Raw genomic sequence first — 25,385 nt, 5'->3', positions numbered from 1 at the left:
GCACACTTTCAATTGTAAACATAGCATCAGCAAAGGCAAAAAGTCAGGGGGCAACCATGCCAAGGAGGCATTTCCTTACACAGGCCAATAGGTTTTGTTATAGAAAAATATATCTTCTTAGTTTATTTTAAGAACCACAGGTTCAAATTCTACATGTAATACCTCATTTGAAAGGTATTGCAGGTAAGTACTCTAGGAACTTTGAATCATTACTTTAGCATGTATACTTTTTACATAAAACACAATAAGCTGTTTTAAAAGTGGACACAGTGCAATTTTCACAGTTCCTGGGGGAGGTAAGTTATTGTTAGTTTCAACAGGTAAGTAAGGCACTTACAGGTCTCAGTTTTTGGTCCAAGGTAGCCCACCGTTGGGGGTTCAGAGTAACCCCAAAGTTATCACACCAGCAGCTCAGGGCCGGTCAGGTGCGAAGGTCAAAGAGGTGCCCAAAACACATAGGCTATAATGGAGAGAGGGGGGTGCCCCGGTTCCAGTCTGCCAGCAGGTAAGTACCCACGTCTTCGGAGGGCAGACCAGGGGGGTTTTGTAGGGCACCGGGGGGGACACAAGCCCACACAGAAATTTCACCCTCAGCAGCGCGGGGGCGGCCGGGTGCAGTGTGCAAACACGCGTCGGGTTTCCTTCAGGTTTCAATGGGAGACCAAGGGGTCTCTTCAGCGATGCAGGCAGGCAAGGGGGAGGCTCCTCGGGGTAGCCACCGCCTGGGCAAGGGAGAGGGCCTCCTGGGGGTCACTCCTGCACAGAAGTTCCGTTTCTTTAGGGGCTGCGGGTGCAGGGTCTTTTCCAGCCGTCGGGAAATGGAGTTCAGGCAGTCACGGTCAGGGGGAGCCTGGGGATTCCCTCTGCAGGCGTCGCTGTGGGGGCTCAGGGGGGACAACTTTGGTTACTCAGTCGTAGAGTCGCCGGAGGGTCCTCCCCGAGTTGGTTGTTCTCCACCAGTCGAGTCGGGGTCGCCAGGTGCAGTGTTGCAAGTCTCACGCTTCTTGCGGGGAGTTGCAGGGGTCTTTAAATCTGCTCCTTGTAACAAAGTTGCAGTTCTTTTGGAGCAGTGCCGCTGTCCTCAGGAGTTTGTCTTTTTCGAAGCAGGGCAGTCCTCAGAGGATTCAGAGGTCGCTGGTCCCTTGGAAAGCGTCGCTGGAGCAGGTTTCTTTGGAAGGCAGGAGACAGGCCGGTAAGTCTGGGGCCAAGGCAGTTGGTGTCTTCTGTTCTTCCTCTGCAGGGGTTTGTCAGCTCGGCAGTCCTTCTTGTAGTTGCATGAATCTAAATTCTAGGTTCAGGGAAGGCCCTTAAATACTAAATTTAAGGGCGTGTTTAGGTCTGGGGGGTTAGTAGCCAATGGCTACTAGCCCTGAGGGTGAGTACACCCTCTTTGTGCCTCCTCCCAAGGGGAGGGGGTCACATCCCTAATCCTATTGGGGGAATCCTCCATCTGCAAGATGGAGGATTTCTAAAAGTTAGAGTCACCTCAGCTCAGGACACCTTAGGGGCTGTCCCGACTGGCCAGTGACTCCTCCTTGTTATTCTCATTATTTTCTCCGGCCTTGCCGCCAAAAGTGGGGGCCGGGGCCGGAGGGGGCGGGCAACTCCACTAGCTGGAGTGTCCTGCGGTGCTGTGACAAAGGGGTGAGCCTTTGAGGCTCACCGCCAGGTGTTACAGCTCCTGCCTGGGGGAGGTGTTAGCATCTCCACCCAGTGCAGGCTTTGTTACTGGCCTCAGAGTGACAAAGGCACTCTCCCCTTGGGGCCAGCAACATGTCTCTAGTGTGGCAGGCTGCTGGAACCAGTCAGCCTACACAGATAGTCGGTTAAGTTTCAGGGGGCACCTCTAAGGTGCCCTCTGTGGTGTATTTTACAATAAAATGTACACTGGCATCAGTGTGCATTTATTGTGCTGAGAAGTTTGATACCAAACTTCCCAGTTTTCAGTGTAGCCATTATGGTGCTGTGGAGTTCGTGTAAAACAGACTCCCAGACCATATACTCTTATGGCTACCCTGCACTTACAATGTCTAAGGTATTGCTTAGACACTGTAGGGGCACAGTGCTCATGCACTGGTACCTTCACCTAAGGTATAGTGCACCCTGCCTTAGGGCTGTAAGGCCTGCTAGAGGGGTGTCTTACCTATACTGCATAGGCAGTGAGAGGCTGGCATGGCACCCTGAGGGGAGTGCCATGTCGACTTACTCATTTTGTTCTCACTAGCACACACAAGCTGGTAAGCAGTGTGTCTGTGCTGAGTGAGGGGTCTCTAGGGTGGCATAATACATGCTGCAGCCCTTAGAGACCTTCCCTGGCATCAGGGCCCTTGGTACCAGAGGTACCAGTTACAAGGGACTTATCTGGATGCCAGGGTGTGCCAATTGTGGAATCAAAAGTACAGGTTAGGGAAAGAACACTGGTGCTGGGGCCTGGTTAGCAGGCCTCAGCACACTTTCAATTCAAAACATAGCATCAGCAAAGGCAAAAAGTCAGGGGGTAACCATGCCAAGGAGGCATTTCCTTACAGGTTGCCACTGGGCTAACTGTAGTCTAGCAGATAGTACTGCAAATTTCACAGCCGCCTCCGACACCTGGATGGAATCTGAAAGGTTCCATGGTGCTGAGCCCACTAGGACTTCAGATCCAACTGTAGAGCCGATGTATGCCACTTGGTGTGGTCCACAAGCAGATGCCCAAGTCCAAGAAGACACAAACCACTCTCACTGAGATCCAGGTCAAGGGTTGAAACATAGGGATCACAGTCAATGTCTTGTCTGGTTGAGACCAAGGGAAGGCCTGGAAGAGCAATGTGCCCAGCATAGCTCAAATGAAGAGAAGTTCAGTGCGACTTTAGTTTGACAGAAAAAAACCTCATGATGTAAACAGGTTGGCGATCTGGAGGCTTTGACTGTTTGAAAGCCCATCTACAGCAGCTAGTCGTTGAGGTATTGAAAGACTGGTAATCTAAACCTCTGCAGGAGGACAGCAACCACTTATCTTTTGTGAATGCCAGATGTACTGGTAAGGCCAAATGGGAGTACTGAGGACTTAAAGTGGTTGTGGCCTATCCCAAGCTGCAGGTAGCGCCGGCAGGACTGCAAGACAAGAATGTGAAAATCCACATCCTACAGATACAATGCCAACATCAAGTCTCTAGTTTACAGGGCAGCTCAAACCTTGGATGGTTGAGTTTTCAGAACTTGTTCTTCTGGAGGAAAATATTGAGGGCTAAGAGAGGATAGGGATGAGGCCTACATAATCCTTTAACATGAAAAGGGTAAAGGGAATTGCAACCAGTCCAGACTTCGGATGCCAGTATCCTCTCAAAGCCCCTTTGGCCAAGAGAACTTCTCCTCGTAGAGTGGGCAGGAGGTTCTCTGGGAGGCACTACAATGCGGAAGACATGTTGGGAGGGTCGGTCAGAAAGAGGACGGAGTACCCATTTCCAAACAATTAGGAACACCCATTGATCTGATGTGTTGATCCTTCATTTGTGGATGTAAAAGGTGATACGAACTCCCACTGAGTGATTGCGAGCCACTGAGGATAAATTAAAGTGGTTTTCCAGTAACTATGGGAGAAGAGGCAGGGGTTTGGGCTGTTTGCTTAAATAGGGGTCATGGGCACTGATGGCTGGAACCCTCTGCTTAGAAAGTCTTGCAAGGCATGCTGCTATATATATGGAGGCAATACCCGACTTTGCTTTTCCTGAAATCCACTTTCACTTTTGAAATTGTTAGTGGAAACTGTAGTACAGGTGGTGTAATACCATGGAGTGCATTGCTTACTTGCTTTCCTTAAGGTGCTCCAGAGCGGTCAGTCTTATCCACAAAGGGATGCGTGCCATCCAATGACATGACCGTAAATGACTGTTGTATGTTGCACAAAAATCCAGCTGACCACATCCAAGTGTGGAGTCAAAGCAACAGGCTGATAACACCTGCCCTACCCAGACAGTCGTCAACCTACAAATCCTAATGGTAGTACTGCTGCATCCTGGCCATCCTGCATGAGCTTACACAGTTTGAAACTTGTCAATTCTGGAGGAACCATGAGCCTTGCACTCTGGAACAAATCTGTAGGAACTGCAATATCACTACCGGTGAAGGACCAACTAGACGCAGGGTCATATGATGCCACCTACCAACATGAGAGGGAATTGCAAAGGGAAAAAAAAGAAAAAAAACATATGTGGGTATTCACAAGGTGAGCAATCTATGGTTAGAAGTATCCTTTAGAAAATATTGCACTATTACGGGACATCAAAGTAACCAATGAACAGCAAAGGAGTAAAAGCACAAATGCCCATAGTAAGGTGGGGTGTCCGGAGAAGGATCTCAGTGTCCTGATCAGATTAAAGCATAGGGATGGGACCGTTCACAACACACAGGGATGAAGTTGGCCTGTCATGAAGGGTTTCTTGCACATGAGTCATTTACAAAAGTCTTATTTTCTCCTCATCAGTTATGAAGGAAGGCAAGCAAAAACTAAGTTTGGTGCACGCAGATGGTTGTTTAGTTACACCTAGATAGGAAACCTTGGCTTCCCTTTTCTTCCATATGACATTATGCAGGATAAAAGTGCGAGTCAACCTATTAAAACATTTGTCAAGTAATCACGCAAAAGACATCCTACTGTTCCTAGGAAAAGACCAAAGGGTTGTAAGATTTACAAATAAACAATTGCCTTGGCAATTTACTCTGTAAAAAAGGGTTTGAGATAGTGCCTACCTAAACTGCTGCTGATACGCTTGTCCATACATTCCGTAGGCAGGCACCTGCCAGCCATTAGGCATGTACTGACCAATCTGTTGAGCGTTTCCATACCACTGTCCCCACTGGCCGTAGGCTTGTGGATAGCCAATTTGACTCTGCTGGATAAAAACATGTGCACATAAAGTTACTTTAAAGAACACCACATTATTCACACACATTATTCCAATCTAGAATGAAGCGTAATAGAAAACATTATTAACCTGTAACACATTTTCTGCTATAGACTGTCTCATAAAAGCATGCAATTACACACATTTTTTGGGATGGTGACAGTATGTAGATGACTCATGAGAAATTTGACCAATAGCTCACCTCTTACAAATTACATACCATGTGATTCCATTTTACCTCTCACCACAACATTTGTAAAGCATTAAAGCTAAATTTATGCTTTACAATCTCATGTGTTTTAAAGCAGTACATGCCCATTAAGGATAAAACATACTCGTACAAAAACACAAGCACTGTGTGTAGGAAGTTGGCTCTGTATGTACTATTTCAAAGTAAGAATTAGCATGCACAGAGTCCTAGGGTTCCCCTTAGAGGTAAGATCGTGGCAAAAAAAGATAATTCTAATGCTCTATTTTGTGGTAGTGTGGTCGTGTGGTCAAGCAGTAGGCTTATCAGAGGGTAGTGTTAAGCATTTGTTGTACACACACAGTGTAAGGAAATGCCTCCTTGGCATGGTTACCCCCTGACTTTTTGCCTTTGCTGATGCTATGTTTTGAATTGAAAGTGTGGTGAGGCCTGCTAACCAGGCCCCAGCACCAGTGTTCTTTCCTTAACCTGTACTTTTGTTTTCACAATTGGCACACCCTGGCATCCAGATAAGTCCCTTGTAAATGGTACCCCTGGTACCAAGGGCCCTGATGCCCAGGAAGGTCTCTAAGGGCTGCAGCATGTCTTATGCCACCCTGGAGACCCCTCACTCAGCACATACACACTGCTTGCCAGCTTGTGTGTGCTGGTGAGAACAAAACGAGTAAGTCGACATGGCACTCCCCTCAGGGTGCCATGCCAGCCTCTCACTGCCTATGCAGGTATAGATAAGTCACCCCTCTAGCAGGCCTTACAGCCCTAAGGCAGGGTGCACTATACCATAGGTGAGGGCACCAGTGCATGAGCACTGTGCCCCTTCAGTGTCTAAGCAATACCTTAGACATTGTAAGTGCAGGGTAGCCATAAAAGTATATGGTCTGGGAGTCTGTTTTACACGAACTCCACAGCACCATAATGGCTACACTGAAAACTGGGAAGTTTGGTATCAAACTTCTCAGCACAATAAATGCACACTGATGCCAGTGTACATTTTATTGTGAAATACACCCCAGAGGGCACCTTAGAGGTCAACCCCCTGAAACCTTAACCGACTATCTGTGTAGGCTGACTGGTTCCAGCAGCCTGCCACAACCGAGACATGTTGCTGGCCCCATGGGGAGAGTGCCTTTGTCACTCTGAGGCCAGTAACAAAGCCTGCACTGGGTGGAGATGCTAACACCTCCCCCAGGCAGGAGCTGTCACACCTGGCGGTGAGCCTCAAAGGCTCACCCCTTTGTGCCAGCACCGCAGGACACTCCAGCTAGTGGAGTTGCCCGCCCCCTCCGGCCACGGCCCCCACTTTTGGCGGCAAGGCCGGAGAAAATAATGAGAACAACAAGGAGGAGTCACTGGCCAGTCAGGACAGCCCCTAAGGTGTCCTGAGCTGAAGTGACTAACTTTTAGAAATCCTCCATCTTGCAGATGGAGGATTCCCCAATAGGATTAGGGATGTGACCCCCTCCCCTTGGGAGGAGGCACAAAGAGGGTGTACCCCACCCTCAGGGCTAGTAGCCATTGGCTACTAACCCCCCAGACCTAAACACGCCCTTAAATTTAGTATTTAAGGGCTCCCCTGAACCTAAGAATTTAGATTCCTGAAACTACAAGAAGAAGAAGACTGCTGAGCTGAAAAACCCCTGCAGAGGAAGAACAGAAGACACCAACTGCTTTGGCCCCAGTCCTACCGGCCTGTCTCCTGCCTTCCAAAGAACCCTGCTCCAGCAACGCTTTCCAAGGGACCAGCGACCTCTGAATCATCTGAGGACTGCCCTGCTTCAAGAAAGACAAGAAACTCCAGAGGACAGCGGCACTGCTCCAAAAGAACTGCAACTTTGTTTCAAGGAGCAGACTTAAAGACCCCTGCAACTCCCCGCAAGAAGCGTGAGACTTGCAACACTGCACCCGGCGACCCCGACTCGACTGGTGGAGAACCAACACCTCAGAGAGGACCCTCTGGCAACTCCAAGACTGAGTAACCAAAGTTGTCCCCCCTGAGCCCCCACAGCGACGCCTGCAGAGGGAATCCCGAGGCTCCCCCTGACCGCAACTGCCTGAACTCCATTTCCCGACGGCTGGAAAAGACCCTGCACCCGCAGCCCCCAGCACCTAAAGGAACGGAACTCCTGTGCAGGAGTGACCCCCAGGAGGCCCTCTCCCTTGCCCAGGTGGTGGCTACCCAGAGGAGCCCCCCCCTTGCCTGCCTGCAACGCTGAAGAGATCCCTTGATCTCTCATAGGAAACCATTGTAAACCCGACGCGTGTTTGCACACTGCACCCGGCCGCCCCCGCGCTGCTGAGGGTGTACTTTTTCTGCTGACTTGTGCCCCCCCCCCGGTGCCCTACAAAACCCCCCTGGTCTGCCGTCCGAAGACGCGAGTACTTACCTGCTGGCAGACCGGAACCGGGGCACCCCCTTCTCTCCATTGAAGCCTATGTGGTTTGGGCACTTCTTTGACCTCTGCACCTGACCGGCCCTGAGCTGCTGGTGTGGTAACTTTGGGGTTGCTCTGAACCCCCAACGGTGGGCTACCTTGGACCAAAAACTGAAACCTGTAAGTGACTTACTTACTTGTGAAACCTAACAATACTTTACCTCCCCCAGGAACTGTGAAAATTGCACTAAGTGTCCACTTTTAAAACAGCTTATTGTGTTTTTACGTAAAGAGTATACATGCTAATGTAATGATTCAAAGTTCCTAAAGTACTTACCTGCAATACCTTTCAAATGAGATATTACATGTAGAATTTGAACCTGTGGTTCTTAAAATAAACTAAGAAAAGATATTTTTCTATAACAAAACCTATTGGCTGGATTTGTCTCTGAGTGTGTGTTCCTCATTTATTGCCTGTGTGTATGTACAACAAATGCTTAACACTACTCCTTGGATAAGGCTACTGCTCGACCACACTACCACAAAATAGAGCATTAGTATTATCTCTTTTTGCCACTATCTTACCTCTAAGGGGAACCCTTGGACTCTGTGCATACTATTCCTTACTTTGAAATAGTGCATACAGAGCCAACTTCCTACACACAGGCAATAAATGAGGAACACACACTCGGAGACAATTCCAGGCCAATAGGTTTTTATATAGAAAATGAAAATGTCACTTACCCAGTGTACATCTGTTCGTGGCATTAGTCGCTGCAGATTCACATGCTGTGCATAGTCCGCCGTCTGGTGTTGGGTCGGAGTGTTACAAGTTGTTTTTCTTCGAAGAAGTCTTTTCGAGTCACGAGACCGAGGGACTCCTCCTCCTTTGTTTCCATTGCGCATGGGCGTCGACTCCATCTTAGATTGTTTTCCCCGCAGAGGGTGAGGTAGGAGTTGTGTATGTTAGTAATAGTGCCCATGGAATGAATAAGTATGTACAAAATAAAGTTTAAGTAATATATTTACAAATGTACAAATGTTGAAGATTACTTCCAAACGGCTACAGGCTCCCGGGGAGGCGGGTGGGCGCATGTGAATCTGCAGCGACTAATGCCACGAACAGATGTACACTGGGTAAGTGACATTTTCAGTTCGGTGGCATGTGTAGCTGCAGATACACATGCTGTGCATAGACTAGTAAGCAGTTATCTCCCCAAAAGCGGTGGCTCAGCCTGTAGGAGTGGAAGTAGTTTGAAATAAAGTTCTTAGTACGGCTTGACCTTCTGTGGCTTGTTGTGCGGATAGCACGTCTACACAGTAGTGCTTAGTAAATGTGTGAGGCGTAGACCATGTGGCTGCCTTACACATTTCGTTCATTGGAATATTTCCAAGGAAGGCCATGGTAGCGTCTTTCTTTCTGGTTGAGTGTGCCTTTGGTGTAATGGGCAGCTCTCTCTTTGCTTTAAGGTAGCAGGTTTGGATACACTTAACTATCCATCTGGCTATACCCTGTTTTGATATTGGGTTTCCTGTATGAGGTTTTTGAAATGCAATAAACAGTTGTTTTGTTTTCCTAATTAGTTTTGTTCTGTCAATGTAGTACATTAGTGGTCTTCTGAGTGCCCTTTCAGCTATTGAGTCTGGCTGTGGAAAGAACACTGGTAGTTCTACTGTTTGATTTAAGTGGAACGGTGAAATAACTTTTGGTAAAAATTTAGGATTGGTTCTTAGAACTACCTTATTTTTGTGTATTTGAATAAAAGGTTCCTGTATAGTAAACGCTTGAATTTCGCTTACTCTTCTTAGAGATGTAATGGCAATGAGAAATGCAACCTTCCACGTTAAGAATTGCATTTCGCAAGAATGCATGGGTTCGAAAGGTGGACCCATGAGTCTTGTTAAGACGATGTTGAGGTTCCATGAAGGAACAGGTGGTGTTCTTGGTGGTATAATTCTTTTTAGGCCTTCCATAAACGCTTTAATGACAGGTATCCTAAATAGTGAAGTTGAATGGGTAATCTGCATGTATGCAGAAATTGCTGCAAGGTGTATCTTTATGGAAGAGAAGGCCAGATTTGATTTCTGCAAATGTAGTAAGTATCCTACTATCTCCTTTGGAGATGCATGTAATGGTTGAACTTGATTACTATGGAAGTAGCAAACAAATCTTTTCCATTTACTTGCATAGCAGTGTCTAGTGGATGGCCTTCTAGCCTGTTTTATGACCTCCATACATTCTTGGGTGAGGTTTAAATGTCCGAATTCTAGGATTTCAGGAGCCAGATTGCTAGATTCAACGATGCTGGGTTTGGATGCCGGATCTGTTGTTTGTGTTGTGTTAGCAGATCTGGCCTGTTGGGTAGCTTGACATGGGGTACTACTGACAGGTCTAGAAGTGTTGTGTACCAGGGTTGTCTTGCCCATGTTGGTGCTATTAGTATGAGTTTGAGTTTGTTTTGACTCAATTTGTTTACTAGATATGGAAGGAGAGGGAGAGGGGGAAAAGCGTATGCAAATATCCCTGACCAATTCATCCATAGAGCATTGCCTTGAGACTGCCTGTGTGGGTACCTGGATGCGAAGTTTTGGCATTTTGGGTTCTCCTTTGTTGCAAATAGGTCTATTTGAGGTGTTCCCCAAATGTGGAAGTGTTTAGAATTTGGGGGTGAATCTCCCATTCGTGGACTTGTTGGTGATCGAGAGAGGTTGTCTGCTAGTTGATTCTGGATCCCTGGAATAAACTGTGCTATTAGGCGAATGTGGTTGTGAATCGCCCATTGCCATATCTTTTGTGCCAGGAGGCACAGCTGTGTCGAGTGTGTTCCCCCCTGTTTGTTTAGATAATACATTGTTGTCATGTTGTCTGTTTTGACAAGAATGTATTTGTGGGTTATGATGGGTTGAAATGCTTTCAACGCTAGGAATACTGCTAACAATTCGAGGTGATTTATATGCAACTTCGTTTGATGTACGTCCCATTGTCCTTGGATGCTGTGTTGATTGAGGTGTGCTCCCCACCCTGTCATGGAAGCATCTGTTATCACGTATTGTGGCACTGGGTCTTGGAAAGGCCGCCCTTTGTTTAAATTTATACTGTTCCACCATAGAAGCGAGATGTATGTTTGGCGGTCTATCAACACCAGATCTAGAAGGTGACCCTGTGCCTGTGACCATTGCGATGCCAGGCACTGTTGTAAGGGCCTCATGTGCAGTCTTGCGTTTGGGACAATGGCTATGCATGAAGACATCATGCCTAGGAGTTTTAATACCATCTTTGCATGTATTTTTTGTGTCGGATACATGGCTTGTATAACCTTGTAAAAATTTTGAACCCTTTGTGGACTTGGAGTGGCTATCCCCTTTGTTGTGTCGATTGTCGCTCCTAAGTATTGCTGTGTTTTGCACGGCAGAATGTGTGATTTTGCATAGTTGATGGAGAAACCGAGTTTGTAGAGGGTTTGTATGACATATTCTGTGTGGTGTGAACACTTTGTTAGGGAGTTGGTCTTGATTAGCCAATCGTCTAGGTAGGGGAACACGTGTATTTGCTGCCTTCTGATATGTGCAGCTACTACTGCTAGGCATTTTGTAAATACTCTTGGTGCGGTTGTTATACCGAACGGCAACACTTTGAATTGGTAGTGTATTCCCTTGAATACGAACCTTAGGTATTTCCTGTGCGAGGGATGTATTGGTATGTGGAAATACGCGTCCTTTAGATCTAAGGTGGTCATATAGTCTTGTTGTTTTAGCAGTGGTAATACGTCTTGTAGCGTGACCATGTGAAAGTGTTCCGATTTGATGTAGATGTTTAGTGTTCTGAGATCTAAGATTGGTCTCAGTGTTTTGTCTTTTTTATGGTATTAGAAAGTACAGTGAGTAAACTCCTGTGTTCCTTTGTGTACGTGGTACAAGTTCTATTGCGTCCTTTTGCAGTAATGCCTGAACTTCTAATTCCAGAAGGTCTAAATGCTGTTTTGACATGTTTTGTGTTTTTGGTGGGACATTTGGAGGGATTTGGAGAAATTCTATGCAATAACCATGTAGGATAATTGCTAAGACCCAAGTGTCTATTGTTATTTCCTCCCAAGCTTTGTAAAATTGGCTTAGCCTTCCCCCCACTGGTGTTGTGTGAAGGGGTTGAGTGACTTGTGAGTCACTGTTTGGTTGTAGGGGTTTTGGGACCTTGAAATTTTCCACGGTTTCTAGGGAATTGTCCCCCTCTGTACTGGCCCCGAAAGCCTCCCCTTTGGTACTGTCCCTGGTAGGTAGACGGTGTTGATTGTGAGGTGCTGGCTTGTGTGGCTTGACCCCGAAACCCCCCTCTGAAGGGTGTTCTGCGAAATGTGCCAAAAGTGCCTCTGCCCTGCAGGGAATAGTGCGCGCCCATGGCCTTGGCTGTGTGAGTGTCCTTTTTCAATTTCTCAATCGCCGTGTCCACATCGGGTCCAAACAATTGTTGTTCGTTGAACGGCATATTGAGCACTGCCTGTTGTATCTCGGGTTTAAACCCGGATGTGCGCAACCATGCTTGCCGTCTTATGGTTACCGCAGTATTTATTGTTCTTGCAGCTGTATCCGCTGCATCCATAGAGGAGCGTATTTGGTTATTAGAGATATTTTGTCCCTCCTCAACTACTTGTTTTGCCCGTTTCTGTAATTCTTTGGGTAGATGCTCGATGAGATGCTGCATCTCATCCCAATGGGCTCTGTCATATCGCACTAGGAGCGCCTGAGAGTTCGCGATGCGCCACTGGTTTGCAGCTTGTACAGCAACCCTTTTTCCAGCTGCGTCGAACTTGCGGCTCTCTTTGTCCGGAGGTGGGGCGTCGCCTGATGTGTGCGAGTTGGCTCTCTTGCGAGCTGCCCCTACTACAACTGAATCTGGTGGCAGTTGTGATGTGATAAAAGCAGGGTCTGTGGGCGGTGCTTTATATTTTTTCTCCACCCGTGGAGTTATCGCTCTGCTTTTGACAGGATCTTTAAAGATCTGTTTTGCGTGTCTTAGCATTCCCGAGAGCATAGGCAGGCTTTGATAGGTGCTATGGGTGGAGGAGAGGGTGTTGAAAAGGAAGTCATCCTCAACAGGTTCTGAGTGTAACGACACGTTATGGAACTCTGCTGCCCTAGCTACCACCTGTGCATACGCTGTGCTGTCCTCGGGTGGCGAGGGCTTGGTAGGGTACGACTCAGTACTATTGTCTGATACTGGGGCGTCATATAGGTCCCAAGCGTCCTGGTCATCTTGGCTCATGGTGGTATGAGCTGGTAAATGTGACGGGGTTTGTGCCGGTGATGTATGAGTTACAGGTGGAGGAGAGGGTGGTGGAGTTACTTTCTTCACCACTTTTGCTCGTGGTGTTTGTTCTCGAGTTTGGAGCTCGAGTCTCCTTTTCCTCCTGATTGGGGGGAAGAGTGCTGATCTTCCCTGTCCCACTCTGTATGAAGATCCGCTTCTGGGTGTGGTCTACGTCAGTGGATTGTAACTCTTCTTCAAATCTTTGTTTGCGCATTTGAGAGGACAGTGATTGTTCCTCTGAATACGAGCTGGCAGTCAGTTCGGTTGCAGGGCGTTTTGGCACCGAAACTGTGTCTTTGCTTGTTTTCGGCTCCGAGGAGAATTTTCTCTTTTTTGTAGTCGAGCTTTCTCGGCGTCGACCAACCTCGGTGCCGCTGTCCCTGTGTCGAGCAGCTTCGGTACCGCTGTCTCAGCGTCGACCCTTTTCGGCAGCACTTTCTCGGTCCCGAGATTGCTGCGTGCCTGTGTCTCGACCCGAGTCGGACGATCTCGGCACCAGTTTGCCCTTTTTCGGTGCCGATGGACGGTCACCTATTTTATGGGTTGAGCCATGGCCTGTTGGCAGTGGCGTCCCCTGGGCCTTGTCGGTTTTCCCGTGTGGTGCTTGTTTCGACGTCTTACTCACGGTTTCTTCGACGTCCAACTCCTCCGAGTCCGATTCATGGATGGAGAAGGCTTCCTCTTCTTCTCCTTGTTCCTCGAACCCACGTTGTCCTGTCGGCGTGGACGCCATTTGCAACCTTCTGGCTCTTCGGTCAGGGAGCGTCTTTCGGGACCGGAACGCACAACAGGCCTCACACGTCTCTTCCTTGTGCTCGGGCGACAGGCACAAGTTACAGACCAAATGTTGGTCTGTATACGGATATTTGCTGTGGCATTTAGGACAGAATCGGAACGGGGTCCGTTCCATCGGTGTCGATTTTACACGCGGTCGGGCCGACCAGGCCCCGACGGGGGGGGTCGAAGTTACCCCAAAGGGCTACCGGAGCTCTTCACGATTCGGTGTCGATTCTATCTAACCCGATACCGAACGAAACAATACCAACGTAGTTTTCCGAAGTTTTGACTATCTTTCCGTCCCGAAACCCGGAGCGAAAAGGAACACGTCAGAACCCGATGGCGGAAAAAAAACAATCGAAGATGGAGTAGACGCCCATGCACAATGGAAACAAAGGAGGAGGAGTCCCTCGGTCTCGTGACTCGAAAAGACTTCTTCGAAGAAAAACAACTTGTAACACTCCGACCCAACACCAGACGGCGGACTATGCACAGCATGTGTATCTGCAGCTACACATGCCACCGAACATATATTTTCTTAGATTTTAAGAACCACAGGTACAAGATTTAAAAACAATACTTTAAATGAAAGGTATTTCACATAGGAACTTTAGGAACTTTGAATTAGCAGTAGCCACCACCTGGGCAAGGGAAAGGGCCACCTGGGGGTCGCTCCTGCACTGGAGGGCGGATCCTACAGGTCCTGGGGGCTGCGGGTGCAGTGTCCTTACCAGGCGTCGGGTCTTAGAAGCAGGCAGTCGCGGTCTGGGGGAGCCTCTAGATTCCCTCTGCAGGCATCACTGTGGGGGCTCAGGGGGGTCAACTCTGGCTACTCACGGGCTCGCAGTCGCCGGGGAGTTCTCCCTGTAGTGTTGGTTTTCCACAAGTCGAGCCGGGGGCGTCTGGTGCAGAGTGCAAAGTCTCACGCTTCCGGCGGGAAACGTGTGTTCTTTTCAAAGTTGCTTCTTTGTTGCAAAGATGCTACTTTCTTGGAGCAGAGCCGCTGTCCTCAGGAGTTCTTGGTCCTTTTAGATGCAGGGTAGTCCTCTGAGGCTTCAGAGGTCGCTGGACCCTGTGGAACACGTTGCTGTAGCAGTTCTTTTGAAGTGGAGAGACAAGCCGGTAGAGCTGGGGCCAAAGCAGTTGGTGTCTCCGTCTTCTCTGCAGGTTTTTCAGCTCAGCAGTCCTTCGTCTTAGGTTGCAGTAATCTAGTTACCTAGTGTAGGAAGCTGGCTTTGTATGCACAATTTCAAAGTAAGGAATAGTATGCACAGAGTCCAAGGGTTCCCTTTAGAGGTAAGATAGTGGCAAAAAGGGATAATTCTAATGCTCTATTTTGTGGTAGTGTGGTCGAGCAGTAGGCTTATCAAAGGAGTAGTGCATTTGTTGTACATACACAAGCAATAAATGAGGAACACAATCAGAGACAATTCCAGGCCAATAGGTTTTTGTATAGAAAAATATCTTAGTTTATTTTAAGAACCACAGGTTCAAGATTTACATGTAATACTTCAAATGAAAGGTATTGCAGGTAGGTACTTTAGGAACTTTGAATTAGCAAAATAGCATATACACTTTTCACATAAATCACATATAGCTATTTTAAAACTAGACAGTGCAATTATCAACAGTTCCTAGGGGGAGTAAGAGTTTATTAGTTTTTGCAGGTAAGTAAACCACCTACGGGGTTCAAGTTTGGGTCCAAGGTAGCCCACCGTTGGGGGTTCAGAGCAACCCCAAAGTTACCACACCAGGAGCTCAGGGCCGGTCAGGTGCAGAGGTCAAAGCGGTGCCCAAAACGCATAGGCTTCAATGGAGAAGGGGGTGCCCTGGTTCCAGTCTGCCAGCAGGTAAGTACCCGCGTCTTCGGAGGGCAGACCAGGGGGGTTTTGTAGGGCACAGAAAGTACACCCTCAGCAGCATGGGGGTGGCCGGGTGCAGTGTGCAAACACATCGGGTTTTCAATTGGAATCAATGGGAGACCAAGGGATGCAGGCAGGCAAAGGGGGGGGGGGGGGGGGGGGCTCCTCGGGGTAGCCACCACCTGGGCAAGGGAGAGGGCCTCCTGGGGGTCACTCCGGCACTGGAGTTCCGATCTTTCAGGTCCTGGGGGATGCGGGTGCAGGGTCTTTTCCAGGCGTCGGGATCTGGGAGTCAGGCAGTCGCGGTCAGGGGGAGCCTCGGGATTCCCTCTGCAGGCATCGCTGTGGGGGTTCAGGGGGGGGCAACTCTGCCTACTCACGGTCTCGTAGTCGCCGGGGAGTCCTCCCTGAAGTGTTTGTTCTCCACAAGTCGAGCCGGGGGCATCGGGTGCAGAGTTGCAAGTCTCACGCTTCTGGCGGGAAACGCAGTTGTCTTGAAGTTGCTTCTTTGGAAACAAAGTTGCAGTCTTTGGTGAACAGGGCCGCTGTTCTCTGGAGTTTCTTGGTCCTTCTAGAGCAGGGCAGTCCTCTGAGGATTCAGAGGTCGCTGGTCCTGGGGAAAGCGTCGCTGGAGCAGTTTCTTCAGAGGGGGGGGGGGGGAGGGGGGGGGGGCCCTCACCACATGGGGTCAGAAACTCATCTCTCAGCAGCAGGCTGTCAGAGACCAGTCAGTCCTGCACTGAACAATTGGGTAAAATACAGGGGGGGGGGGTATCTCTAAGATGCCCTCTGTGTGCATTTTTTAATAAATCCAACACTGGCATCAGTGTGGGTTTATTCTGAGAAGTTTGATACCAAACTTCCCAGTATTCAGTGTAGCCATTATGGAGCTGTGGAGTTCGTGCATGACAGACTCCCAGACCATATACTCTTATGGCTACCCTGCACTTACAATGTCTAAGGTTTTGCTTAGACACTGTAGGAGCATAGTGCTCATGCACATATGCCCTCACCTGTGGTATAGTGCACCCTGCCTTAGGGCTGTAAGGCCTGCTAGAGGGGTGACTTACCTATGCCACAGGCAGTGTGAGGTTGGCATGGCACCCTGAGGGGAGTGCCATGTCGACTTAGTCGTTTTCTCCCCACCAGCACACACAAGCTGGCAAGCAGTGTGTCTGTGCTGAGTGAGGGGTCCCTAGGGTGGCATAAGACATGCTGCAGCCCTTAGAGACCTTTCCTGGCATCAGGGCCCTTGGTACAAACACGAACTCCACAGCACCATAATGCCAGTGCCAGTGTACATTTTATTGTAAAATACACCCCAGAGGGCACCTTAGAGGTGCCCCCTGAAACCTTAACCAACTACCCGTGTAGGCTGACTGGTTTTAGCAGCCTGCCACATTCGAGACATGTGGGGAGAGTGCCTTTGTCACTCTGTGGCTAGTAACAAAGCCTGCACTGGGTGGAGATGCTTATCACCTCCCCCTTGCAGGAACTGTAACACCTGGCGGTGAGCCTCAAAGGCTCACCCCCTTTGTTACAGCACCACAGGGCATTCCAGCTAGTGGAGTTGCCCACCTCCTCCGGCCACGGGCCCACTTTTGGCGGCAAGGCCGGAGGAGATAATGAGAAAAACAAGGCGGAGTCACTGGCCAGTCAGGACAGCCCCTAAGGCAACCTGAGCTGAAGTGACTGACTTTTAGGAATCCTCCATCTTGCAGATGGAGGATCCCCCCAACAGGGATAGGAATGTGACCCCCTCCCCTTGGGAGGAGGCACAAAGAGGGTGTAGCCACCCTCAGGGCTAATAGCCATTGGCTACTGCCCTCCCTGACCTAAACACCCCTAAATTCTGTATTTAGGGGCTCCTCTGAACCTAGGAACTCAGATTCCTGCAACCTAAGAAGGAGGACTGCTGAGCTGAAAAACCCTGCAGAGAAGACTGAGACACCAACTGCTTTGGCCACAGCTCTACCGGCCTGTCTCCCCCCCTTCTGAAGAAACTGCTCCAGCGACGCTTTCCCCAGGACCAACGACCTCTGAATCCTCAGAGGACTGCCCTGCTCTAGAAGGACCAAGAAACTCCAGAGAACAGCGGCCCTGTTCACCCAAGACTGCAACTTTGTTTCCAAAGAAGCAACTTAAAGACAACTGCGTTTCCCGCCAGAAGCGTGAGACTTGCAACTCTGCACCCGAAGCCCCTGGCTCGACTTGGAGAAACACTTCAGGGAGGACTCCCCGGCGACTCCGAGACTGAGTAACCAAAGTTGAACCCCCTGAGCCCCCACAGCAACGCCTGCAGAGGGAATCCCGAGGCTCCCCCTGCCCGCCTGACTCTCAGATCCCGACGCCTGGAAAAGACCCTGCACCCGCAGCCCCCAGGACCTGAAGGATCGGAACTCCAGTGCAGGAGTGACCCCCAGGAGGCCCTCTCCCTTGCCCAGGTGGTGGCTACCCCGAGGAGCCCCCCCCCCCCCCCCCCCTGCATCGCTGAAGAGACCCTTTGGTCTCCCATTGATTTACATTGAAAACTGACGTGTGCTTGCACACTGCACCCTGCCGCCCCGTGCTGCTGAGGGTGTACTTTCTGTGCTAACTTGTGTCCCCCCTCCCCGGTGCCCTACAAAACCCCCCGGGTCTGCCCTCCGAAGACGCGGGTACTTACCTGCTGGCAGACTGGAACCGGGGCACCCCCTTCTCCATTGAAGCCTGCAAGAACTAACAATTACTTACCTCCCCTAGGAACTGTGAAAATTGCACTGTCTAGTTTTAAAATACCTATATGTGTTTTATTTGAAAAGTATATATGTAGGAAGTTGGCTCTGTATGTGCTATTTCAAAGTAAGGAATAGCATGCACAGAGTCCAAGGGTTCCCCTTAGAGGTAAAATAGTGGTAAAAATAGATAATACTAATGCTCTATTTTGTGGTAGTGTGGTCGAGCAGTAGGCTTATCCAAGGAGTAGTGTTAAGCATTTGTTGTACATACACAAGGCAATAAATGAGGTACACACACTCAGAGACAAATCCAGCCAATAGGTTTTTATATAGAAAAATATCTTTTCTTAGTTTATTTTAAGAACCACAGGTTCAAATTCTACATGTAATATCTCATTCGAAAGGTATTGCAGGTAAGTACTTTAGGAACTTCAAATCATCAAAATTGCATGTATACTTTTCAAGTTATTGACAAATAGCTGTTTTAAAAGTGGACACTTAGTGCAATTTTCACAGTTCCTGGGGGAGGTAAGTTTTTGTTAGTTTTACCAGGTAAGTAGGACACTTACAGGGTTCAGTTCTTGGTCCAAGGTAGCCCACCGTTGGGGGTTCAGAGCAACCCCAAAGTCACCACACCAGCAGCTCAGGGCCGGTCAGGTGCAGAGTTCAAAGTGGTGCCCAAAACACATAGGCTAGAATGGAGAGAAGGGGGTGCCCCGGTTCCGGTCTGCTTGCAGGTAAGTACCCGCGTCGTCGGAGGGCAGACCAGGGGGGTTTTGTAGGGCACCGGGGGGGACACAAGTCCACACAGAAATTTCACCCTCAGCAGCGCGGGGCGGCCGGGTGCAGTGTAGAAGCAAGCGTCGGGTTTTCAATGTTAGTCTATGAGAGATCTCGGGATCTCTTCAGCGCTGCAGGCAGGCAAGGGGGGGATTCCTCGGGGAAACCTCCACTTGGGCGAGGGAGAGGGACTCCTGGGGGTCACTCCTCCAGTGAAAGTCCGGTCCTTCAGGTCCTGGGGGCTGCGGGTGCAGGGTCTCTCCCAGGCGTCGGGACTTTAGGTTCAAAGAGTCGCGGTCAGGGGAAGCCTCGGGATTCCCTCTGCAGGCGGCGCTGTGGGGGCTCAGGGGGGACAGGTTTTGGTACTCACAGTATCAGAGTAGTCCTGGGGTCCCTCCTGAGGTGTTGGATCGCCACCAGCCGAGTCGGGGTCGCCGGGTGCAGTGTGGCAAGTCTCACGCTTCTTGCGGGGAGCTTGCAGGGTTCTTTAAAGCTGCTGGAAACAAAGTTGCAGCTTTTCTTGGAGCAGGTCCGCTGTCCTCGGGAGTTTCTTGTCTTTTCGAAGCAGGGGCAGTCCTCAGAGGATGTCGAGGTCGCTGGTCCCTTTGGAAGGCGTCGCTGGAGCAGGATCTTTGGAAGGCAGGAGACAGGCCGGTGAGTTTCTGGAGCCAAGGCAGTTGTCGTCTTCTGGTCTTCCGCTGCAGGGGTTTTCAGCTGGGCAGTCCTTCTTCTTGTAGTTGCAGGAATCTAATTTTCTAGGGTTCAGGGTAGCCCTTAAATACTAAATTTAAGGGCGTGTTTAGGTCTGGGGGGTTAGTAGCCAATGGCTACTAGCCCTGAGGGTGGGTACACCCTCTTTGTGCCTCCTCCCAAGGGGAGGGGGTCACAATCCTAACCCTATTGGGGGAATCCTCCATCTGCAAGATGGAGGATTTCTAAAAGTCAGAGTCACCTCAGCTCAGGACACCTTAGGGGCTGTCCTGACTGGCCAGTGACTCCTCCTTGTTTTTCTCATTATTTTCTCCGGCCTTGCCGCCAAAAGTGGGGCCTGGCCGGAGGGGGCGGGCAACTCCACTAGCTGGAGTGTCCTGCTGGGTTGGCACAAAGGAGGTGAGCCTTTGAGGCTCACCGCCAGGTGTGACAATTCCTGCCTGGGAGAGGTGTTAGCATCTCCACCCAGTGCAGGCTTTGTTACTGGCCTCAGAGTGACAAAGGCACTCTCCCCATGGGGCCAGCAACATGTCTCGGTTTGTGGCAGGCTGCTAAAACTAGTCAGCCTACACAGATAGTCGGTTAAGTTTCAGGGGGCACCTCTAAGGTGCCCTCTGTGGTGTATTTTACAATAAAATGCACACTGGCATCAGTGTGCATTTATTGTGCTGAGGAGTTTGATACCAAACTTCCCAGTTTTCAGTGTAGCCATTATGGTGCTGTGGAGTTCGTGTTTGACAAACTCCCAGACCATATACTCTTATGGCTACCCTGCACTTACAATGTCTAAGGTTTTGTTTAGACACTGTAGGGGTACCATGCTCATGCACTGGTACCCTCACCTATGGTATAGTGCACCCTGCCTTAGGGCTGTAAGGCCTGCTAGAGGGGTGTCTTACCTATACTGCATAGGCAGTGAGAGGCTGGCATGGCACCCTGAGGGGAGTGCCATGTCGACTTACTCGGTTTGTCCTCACTAGCACACACAAGCTGGCAAGCAGTGTGTCTGTGCTGAGTGAGAGGTCTCCAGGGTGGCATAAGACATGCTGCAGCCCTTAGAGACCTTCCTTGGCATCAGGGCCCTTGGTACTAGAAGTACCAGTTACAAGGGACTTATCTGGATGCCAGGGTCTGCCAATTGTGGATACAAAAGTACAGGTTAGGGAAAGAACACTGGTGCTGGGGCCTGGTTAGCAGGCCTCAGCACACTTTCAATTGTAAACATAGCATCAGCAAAGGCAAAAAGTCAGGGGGCAACCATGCCAAGGAGGCATTTCCTTACAATATATGCTATTCAAAGTTCCTAAAGTACTTACCTGCAATACCTTTCATGCAAAGTATTACATGTAGAATTTGAACCTGTGGTTCTTAAAATAAACTAAGAAAAGATATTTTTCTATACAGAAACCTATTGTCCTGGAATTGTCTCTGAATGTGTGTTCCTCATTTATTGCCTGTCTGTATGTACAACAAATGCTTAACACTACTCCTTTGATAAGCCTACTGCTCGACCACACTACCACAAAATAGAGCATTAGTATTATCTCTTTTTGCCACTATCTTACCTCTAAGGGGAACCCTTGGACTCTATGCATACTATTCCTTACTTTGAAATAGTGCATACAGAGCCAACTTCCTACATTGGTGGATCAGCGGTGGGGTACAAGACTTTGCATTTGCTGGACTACTCAGCCAATACCTGATCACACGACAAATTCCAAAAATTGTCATTAGAAATTGATTTTTGCAATTTGAACTATTTTTCTAAATCCTTAAAAGTCCTGCTAGGGCCTTGTGTTAGTCCCTGTTAGCATTGCTTTTAGAGTTTAAAAGTTATGTAAAAGTTTGAATTAGATTCTAGAACTAGTTTTAGATTCTTAAAAAGTATTCCAACTTTTAGAGACATAATGTCTAGTGCAGAGATGAATGTGGAGGAACTCTACCTCACACCTTACCTCCATCTTAAGATGAGGGAGCTAAGGTCACTCTGCAACCTAAAGAAAATCACAAATGGCTCAAAACCCTCCAAACTACAGCTCCAGGAGCTTTTGGCAGAGTTTGAAAAAGCCAACCCCTCTGAGGATGACAACCCAGAGGAGGATGTTAGTGACCTGGAGGAGAATTCCCACCTTCCAGTCCTAACTAGGGAACCCAGGGACACTCAATCCCTGATTCCAACTGTGATAGTCAGAGATGCTGCTTCCCTCACAGGAGGGACCAGCACCTCTGGAAACACTGAGGATAGCCTCAGTGAAGAGGACCTCCTGCTAGCCAGGATGGCCAAAAGATTGGCTTTGGAAAGACAGATCCTAGCCATAGAAAGGGAAAGACAAGAGATGGGCCTAGGTCCCATCAATGGTGGCAGAAACATAAATAGGGTCAGAGATTCTCCTGACATGTTGAAAATCCCAAAAGGGATTGTAACTAAATATGAAGATGGTGATGACATCACCAAATGGTTCACAGCTTTTGAGAGGGCTTGTGTAACCAGAAAAGTAAGCAGATCTCACTGGGGTGCTCTCCTTTGGGAAATGTTCACTGGAAAGTGTAGGGATAGACTCCTCACTCTCTGGAAATGATGCAGAATCTTATGACCTCATGAAGGGAACCCTGATTGAGGGCTTTGGATTCTCCACTGAGTATAGAATTAGATTCAGGGGGGCTCAAAAATCCTCGAGCCAGACCTGGGTTGATTTTGTGGACTACTCAATGAAAACACTGGATGGTTGGATTCAAGGCAGTGGTGTAAATGATTATGATGGGCTGTACAATTTATTTGTGAAAGAACACCTATTAAGTAATTGTTTCAATGATAAACTGCATCAGCATCTGGTAGACCTAGGACCAATTTCTCCCCAAGAATTGGGAATGAAGGCGGACCATTGGGTCAAGACTAGGGTGACCAAGACTTCCACAGGGGGTGACCAAAAGAAAGGGGTCACAAAGCCTCCCCAGGGGAAGAGTGTTGAGACATCCAAAAACAAAAATAGTAAAGAGTCTTCTTCAGGCCCCCAAAAACCTGCACAGGAGGGTGGGCCCAGAGCCTCTTCACAAAACAATTTTGGGTACAAGGGTAAAAACTTTGATCCCAAAAAGGCCTGGTGTCGTAGCTGTAATCAGCCTGGACACCAAACTGGAGACAAGGCCTGTCCCAAGAAAAGTACCACTTCCAACTCCACTCCAGCTAACACTGGAATGGCTAGTCTCCAAGTGGGATCAACAGTGTGCCCAGAGCAAATCAGGTGTCACACTGAAGCTACATTAGTCTGAGGGTGGGGTGGATTTAGCCACACTGGCTGCCTGGCCCCCTAATATGCAAAAATACAGGAAGCAGCTCTTAATTAATGGGACAAGTGTAGAAGGCCTGAGGGATACAGGTGCCAGTGTCACCACGGTGACAGAGAAACTGGTTTCCCCTGGTCAATACCTGGCTGGACAAACTTATCCAGTCACCAACGCTGACAATGAGACTAAAGTACATCCCATGGCTATGGTAACTTTAGAGTGGGGAGGGGTCAATGGCCTGAAACAGGTGGTGGTCTCCTCAAATATCCCAGTAGACTGTTTGATTGGAAATGACCTGGAGTCCTCATCATGGGCTGAGATAGAACTGAAAACCCATGCAGCCATGCTGGGTATCCCTGAACTAGTGTGTGTCAAGACAAGGGCACAGTGCAAGGCTCAGGGTGAAAAAGTAGAGCTAGAGTCTGGAAAAAGGGCCCAGCCTACCAAGAGGAAAGGAAAGACAACTGGGAAACCAGCTGCAACACAACAACAAAAAGAGAACCTCTCCTCTCAGGAAGAAGTTCTGCCCTCTGAGTGAACCGAGCCTATGGAGTTAGAACCTAATCAGGTTGAGCTCTTAGGCCCAGGGGGACCCTCAAGGGAGCAGTTGTGTAAGGGGCAAGAAACCTGTCCCTCTCTTGAAGGCCTTAGGCAGCAAGCTGCTGAAGAGTCCAATATCAAGAAAACTGGAACACATAGGGTCTATTGGGAAGATGGACTCCTGTACACTGAGGCAAGAGATCCCAAACCTGGTGCCACTAGGAGAGTGGTAGTGCCTCAGGAGTTCAGAGAGTTCATACTGACCTTAGCCCATGATATTCCCCTTGCTGGGCATTTGGGACAAACCAAGACGTGGGAGAGACTAGTCAACCACTTCTACTGGCCCAACATGTCCCAGAAAGTTAAGGAGTTTTGTGTCTCCTGTACCACCTGTCAAGCCAGTGGTAAGACAGGTGGACATCCAAAGGCCCCCCTCATTCCACTTCCAGTGGTGGGGGTCCCCTTTGAAAGAGTGGGTGTGGACATAGTGGGTCCACTTGAACCTCCCACAGCCTCAGGGAATATGTACATACTAGTAGTAGTGGATCATGCTACTAGATACCCTGAAGCTATTCCCCTTAGGTCGACTACTGCCCCTGCAGTAGCCAAGGCCCTCATTGGTATCTTTACCAGAGTGGGCTTCCCTAAGGAGGTGGTATCTGACAGAGGTACCAACTTCATGTCAGCATACCTGAAACACATGTGGAATGAGTGTGGAGTGACTTATAAATTCACTACACCCTATCATCCACAAACTAATGGCCTTGTTGAGAGATTCAACAAGACATTAAAAGGCATGATCATGGGGCTCCCTGAAAAACCTAAAAGGAGATGGGAGGTCCTCTTGCCAGGTCTGCTTTTCGCTTACAGAGAGGTGCCTCAGAAGGGAGTAGGGTTCTCACCCTTTGAACTTCTGTTTGGCCACCCTGTAAGGGGACCACTAGCTCTTGTGAAAGAAGGCTGGGAGAGACCTCTTCATGAGCCTAAACAAGACATAGTGGACTATGTACTTGGCCTACGTTCAAGGATGGCAGAGTACATGGAAAAGGCAAGTAAAAACCTTGAGGCCAGCCAACAGCTCCAGAAGTTTTGGTATGACCAAAAGGCTGCAATGGTTGAATTTCAACCAAGGCAGAAAGTCTGGGTTTTGGAGCCTGTGGCTCCCAGGGCATTTCAGGACAAATGGAGTGGCCCTTACCCAGTGCTAGAAAAGAAGAGTCAGGTCACCTACCTGGTGGACCTAGGCACTAGCAGGAGCCCCAAGAGGGTGATCCATGTGAACCGCCTAAGACTTCCATGATAGGGCTGATGTGAATCTGTTGATGGTAACAGATGAGGACCAGGAAGCTGAGAGTGAACCTCTCCCTGATCTCCTCTCATCAAACCCTAAGGATGGCTCAGTTGATGGAGTGATCTATTCAGACACCCTCTCTAGCCAACAGCAATCTGATTGTAGGAAGGTCATGCAACAGTTTGCTGAGCTCTTTTCCCTACCCCCTGGTCAGACACACCTATGTACCCATGATGTGGACACAGGAGACAGCATGCCTGACAAAAACACATTTTTCAGACAGTCTGACCAAGTTAAGGAAAGCATCAAGGTGGAAGTCCACAAGATGCTGGAATTGGGAGTGATTGAGCGCTCTGACAGCCCCTGGGCTAGCCCAGTGGTCTTAGTCCCCAAACCTCACACCAAAGATGGAAAGAGAGAGATGAGGTTTTGTGTGGACTACAGAGGACTTAATTCTGTCACCAAGACAGATGCCCATCCCATTCCTAGGGCTGATGAACTGATTTGACAAATTAGGTGCTGCCAAATCCTAAGTACCTTTGACTTAACAGCAGGGTACTGGCAAATCAAAATGGCACCTGGAGCAAAAGAAAAGACAGCATTCTCCACACCTGATGGGCATTATCAGTTTACTGTTATGCCCTTTGGTTTAAA

At 48.9% G+C, this 25,385-nt stretch overlaps 1 protein-coding gene across 2 annotated transcripts in view; it reads right to left on the bottom strand.

Annotated features, from left to right (window-relative positions):
• The window catches only part of TIA1 (TIA1 cytotoxic granule associated RNA binding protein), a 309,231-nt gene that overhangs the window by 76,289 nt on the left and 207,557 nt on the right, over positions 1-25,385 (bottom strand). Inside the window, exon 12 of one of the 2 annotated variants that reach the window (XM_069214209.1) lies at positions 4,732-4,874. In XM_069214209.1, coding sequence (XP_069070310.1) covers positions 4,732-4,874 — 143 coding nt within the window. The remainder of the gene's footprint in view (positions 1-4,731; positions 4,875-25,385) is intronic. The other variant, XM_069214210.1, reaches the window with a different exon arrangement.

The sequence above is a fragment of the Pleurodeles waltl genome, chromosome 11 (genome assembly GCF_031143425.1).
Source record: "Pleurodeles waltl isolate 20211129_DDA chromosome 11, aPleWal1.hap1.20221129, whole genome shotgun sequence".
NCBI classification, from domain to species: domain Eukaryota; kingdom Metazoa; phylum Chordata; class Amphibia; order Caudata; family Salamandridae; genus Pleurodeles; species Pleurodeles waltl.
Note: the sequence above shows the minus strand (reverse complement) of the source record. Positions and strands in the feature narration are given on the sequence as shown.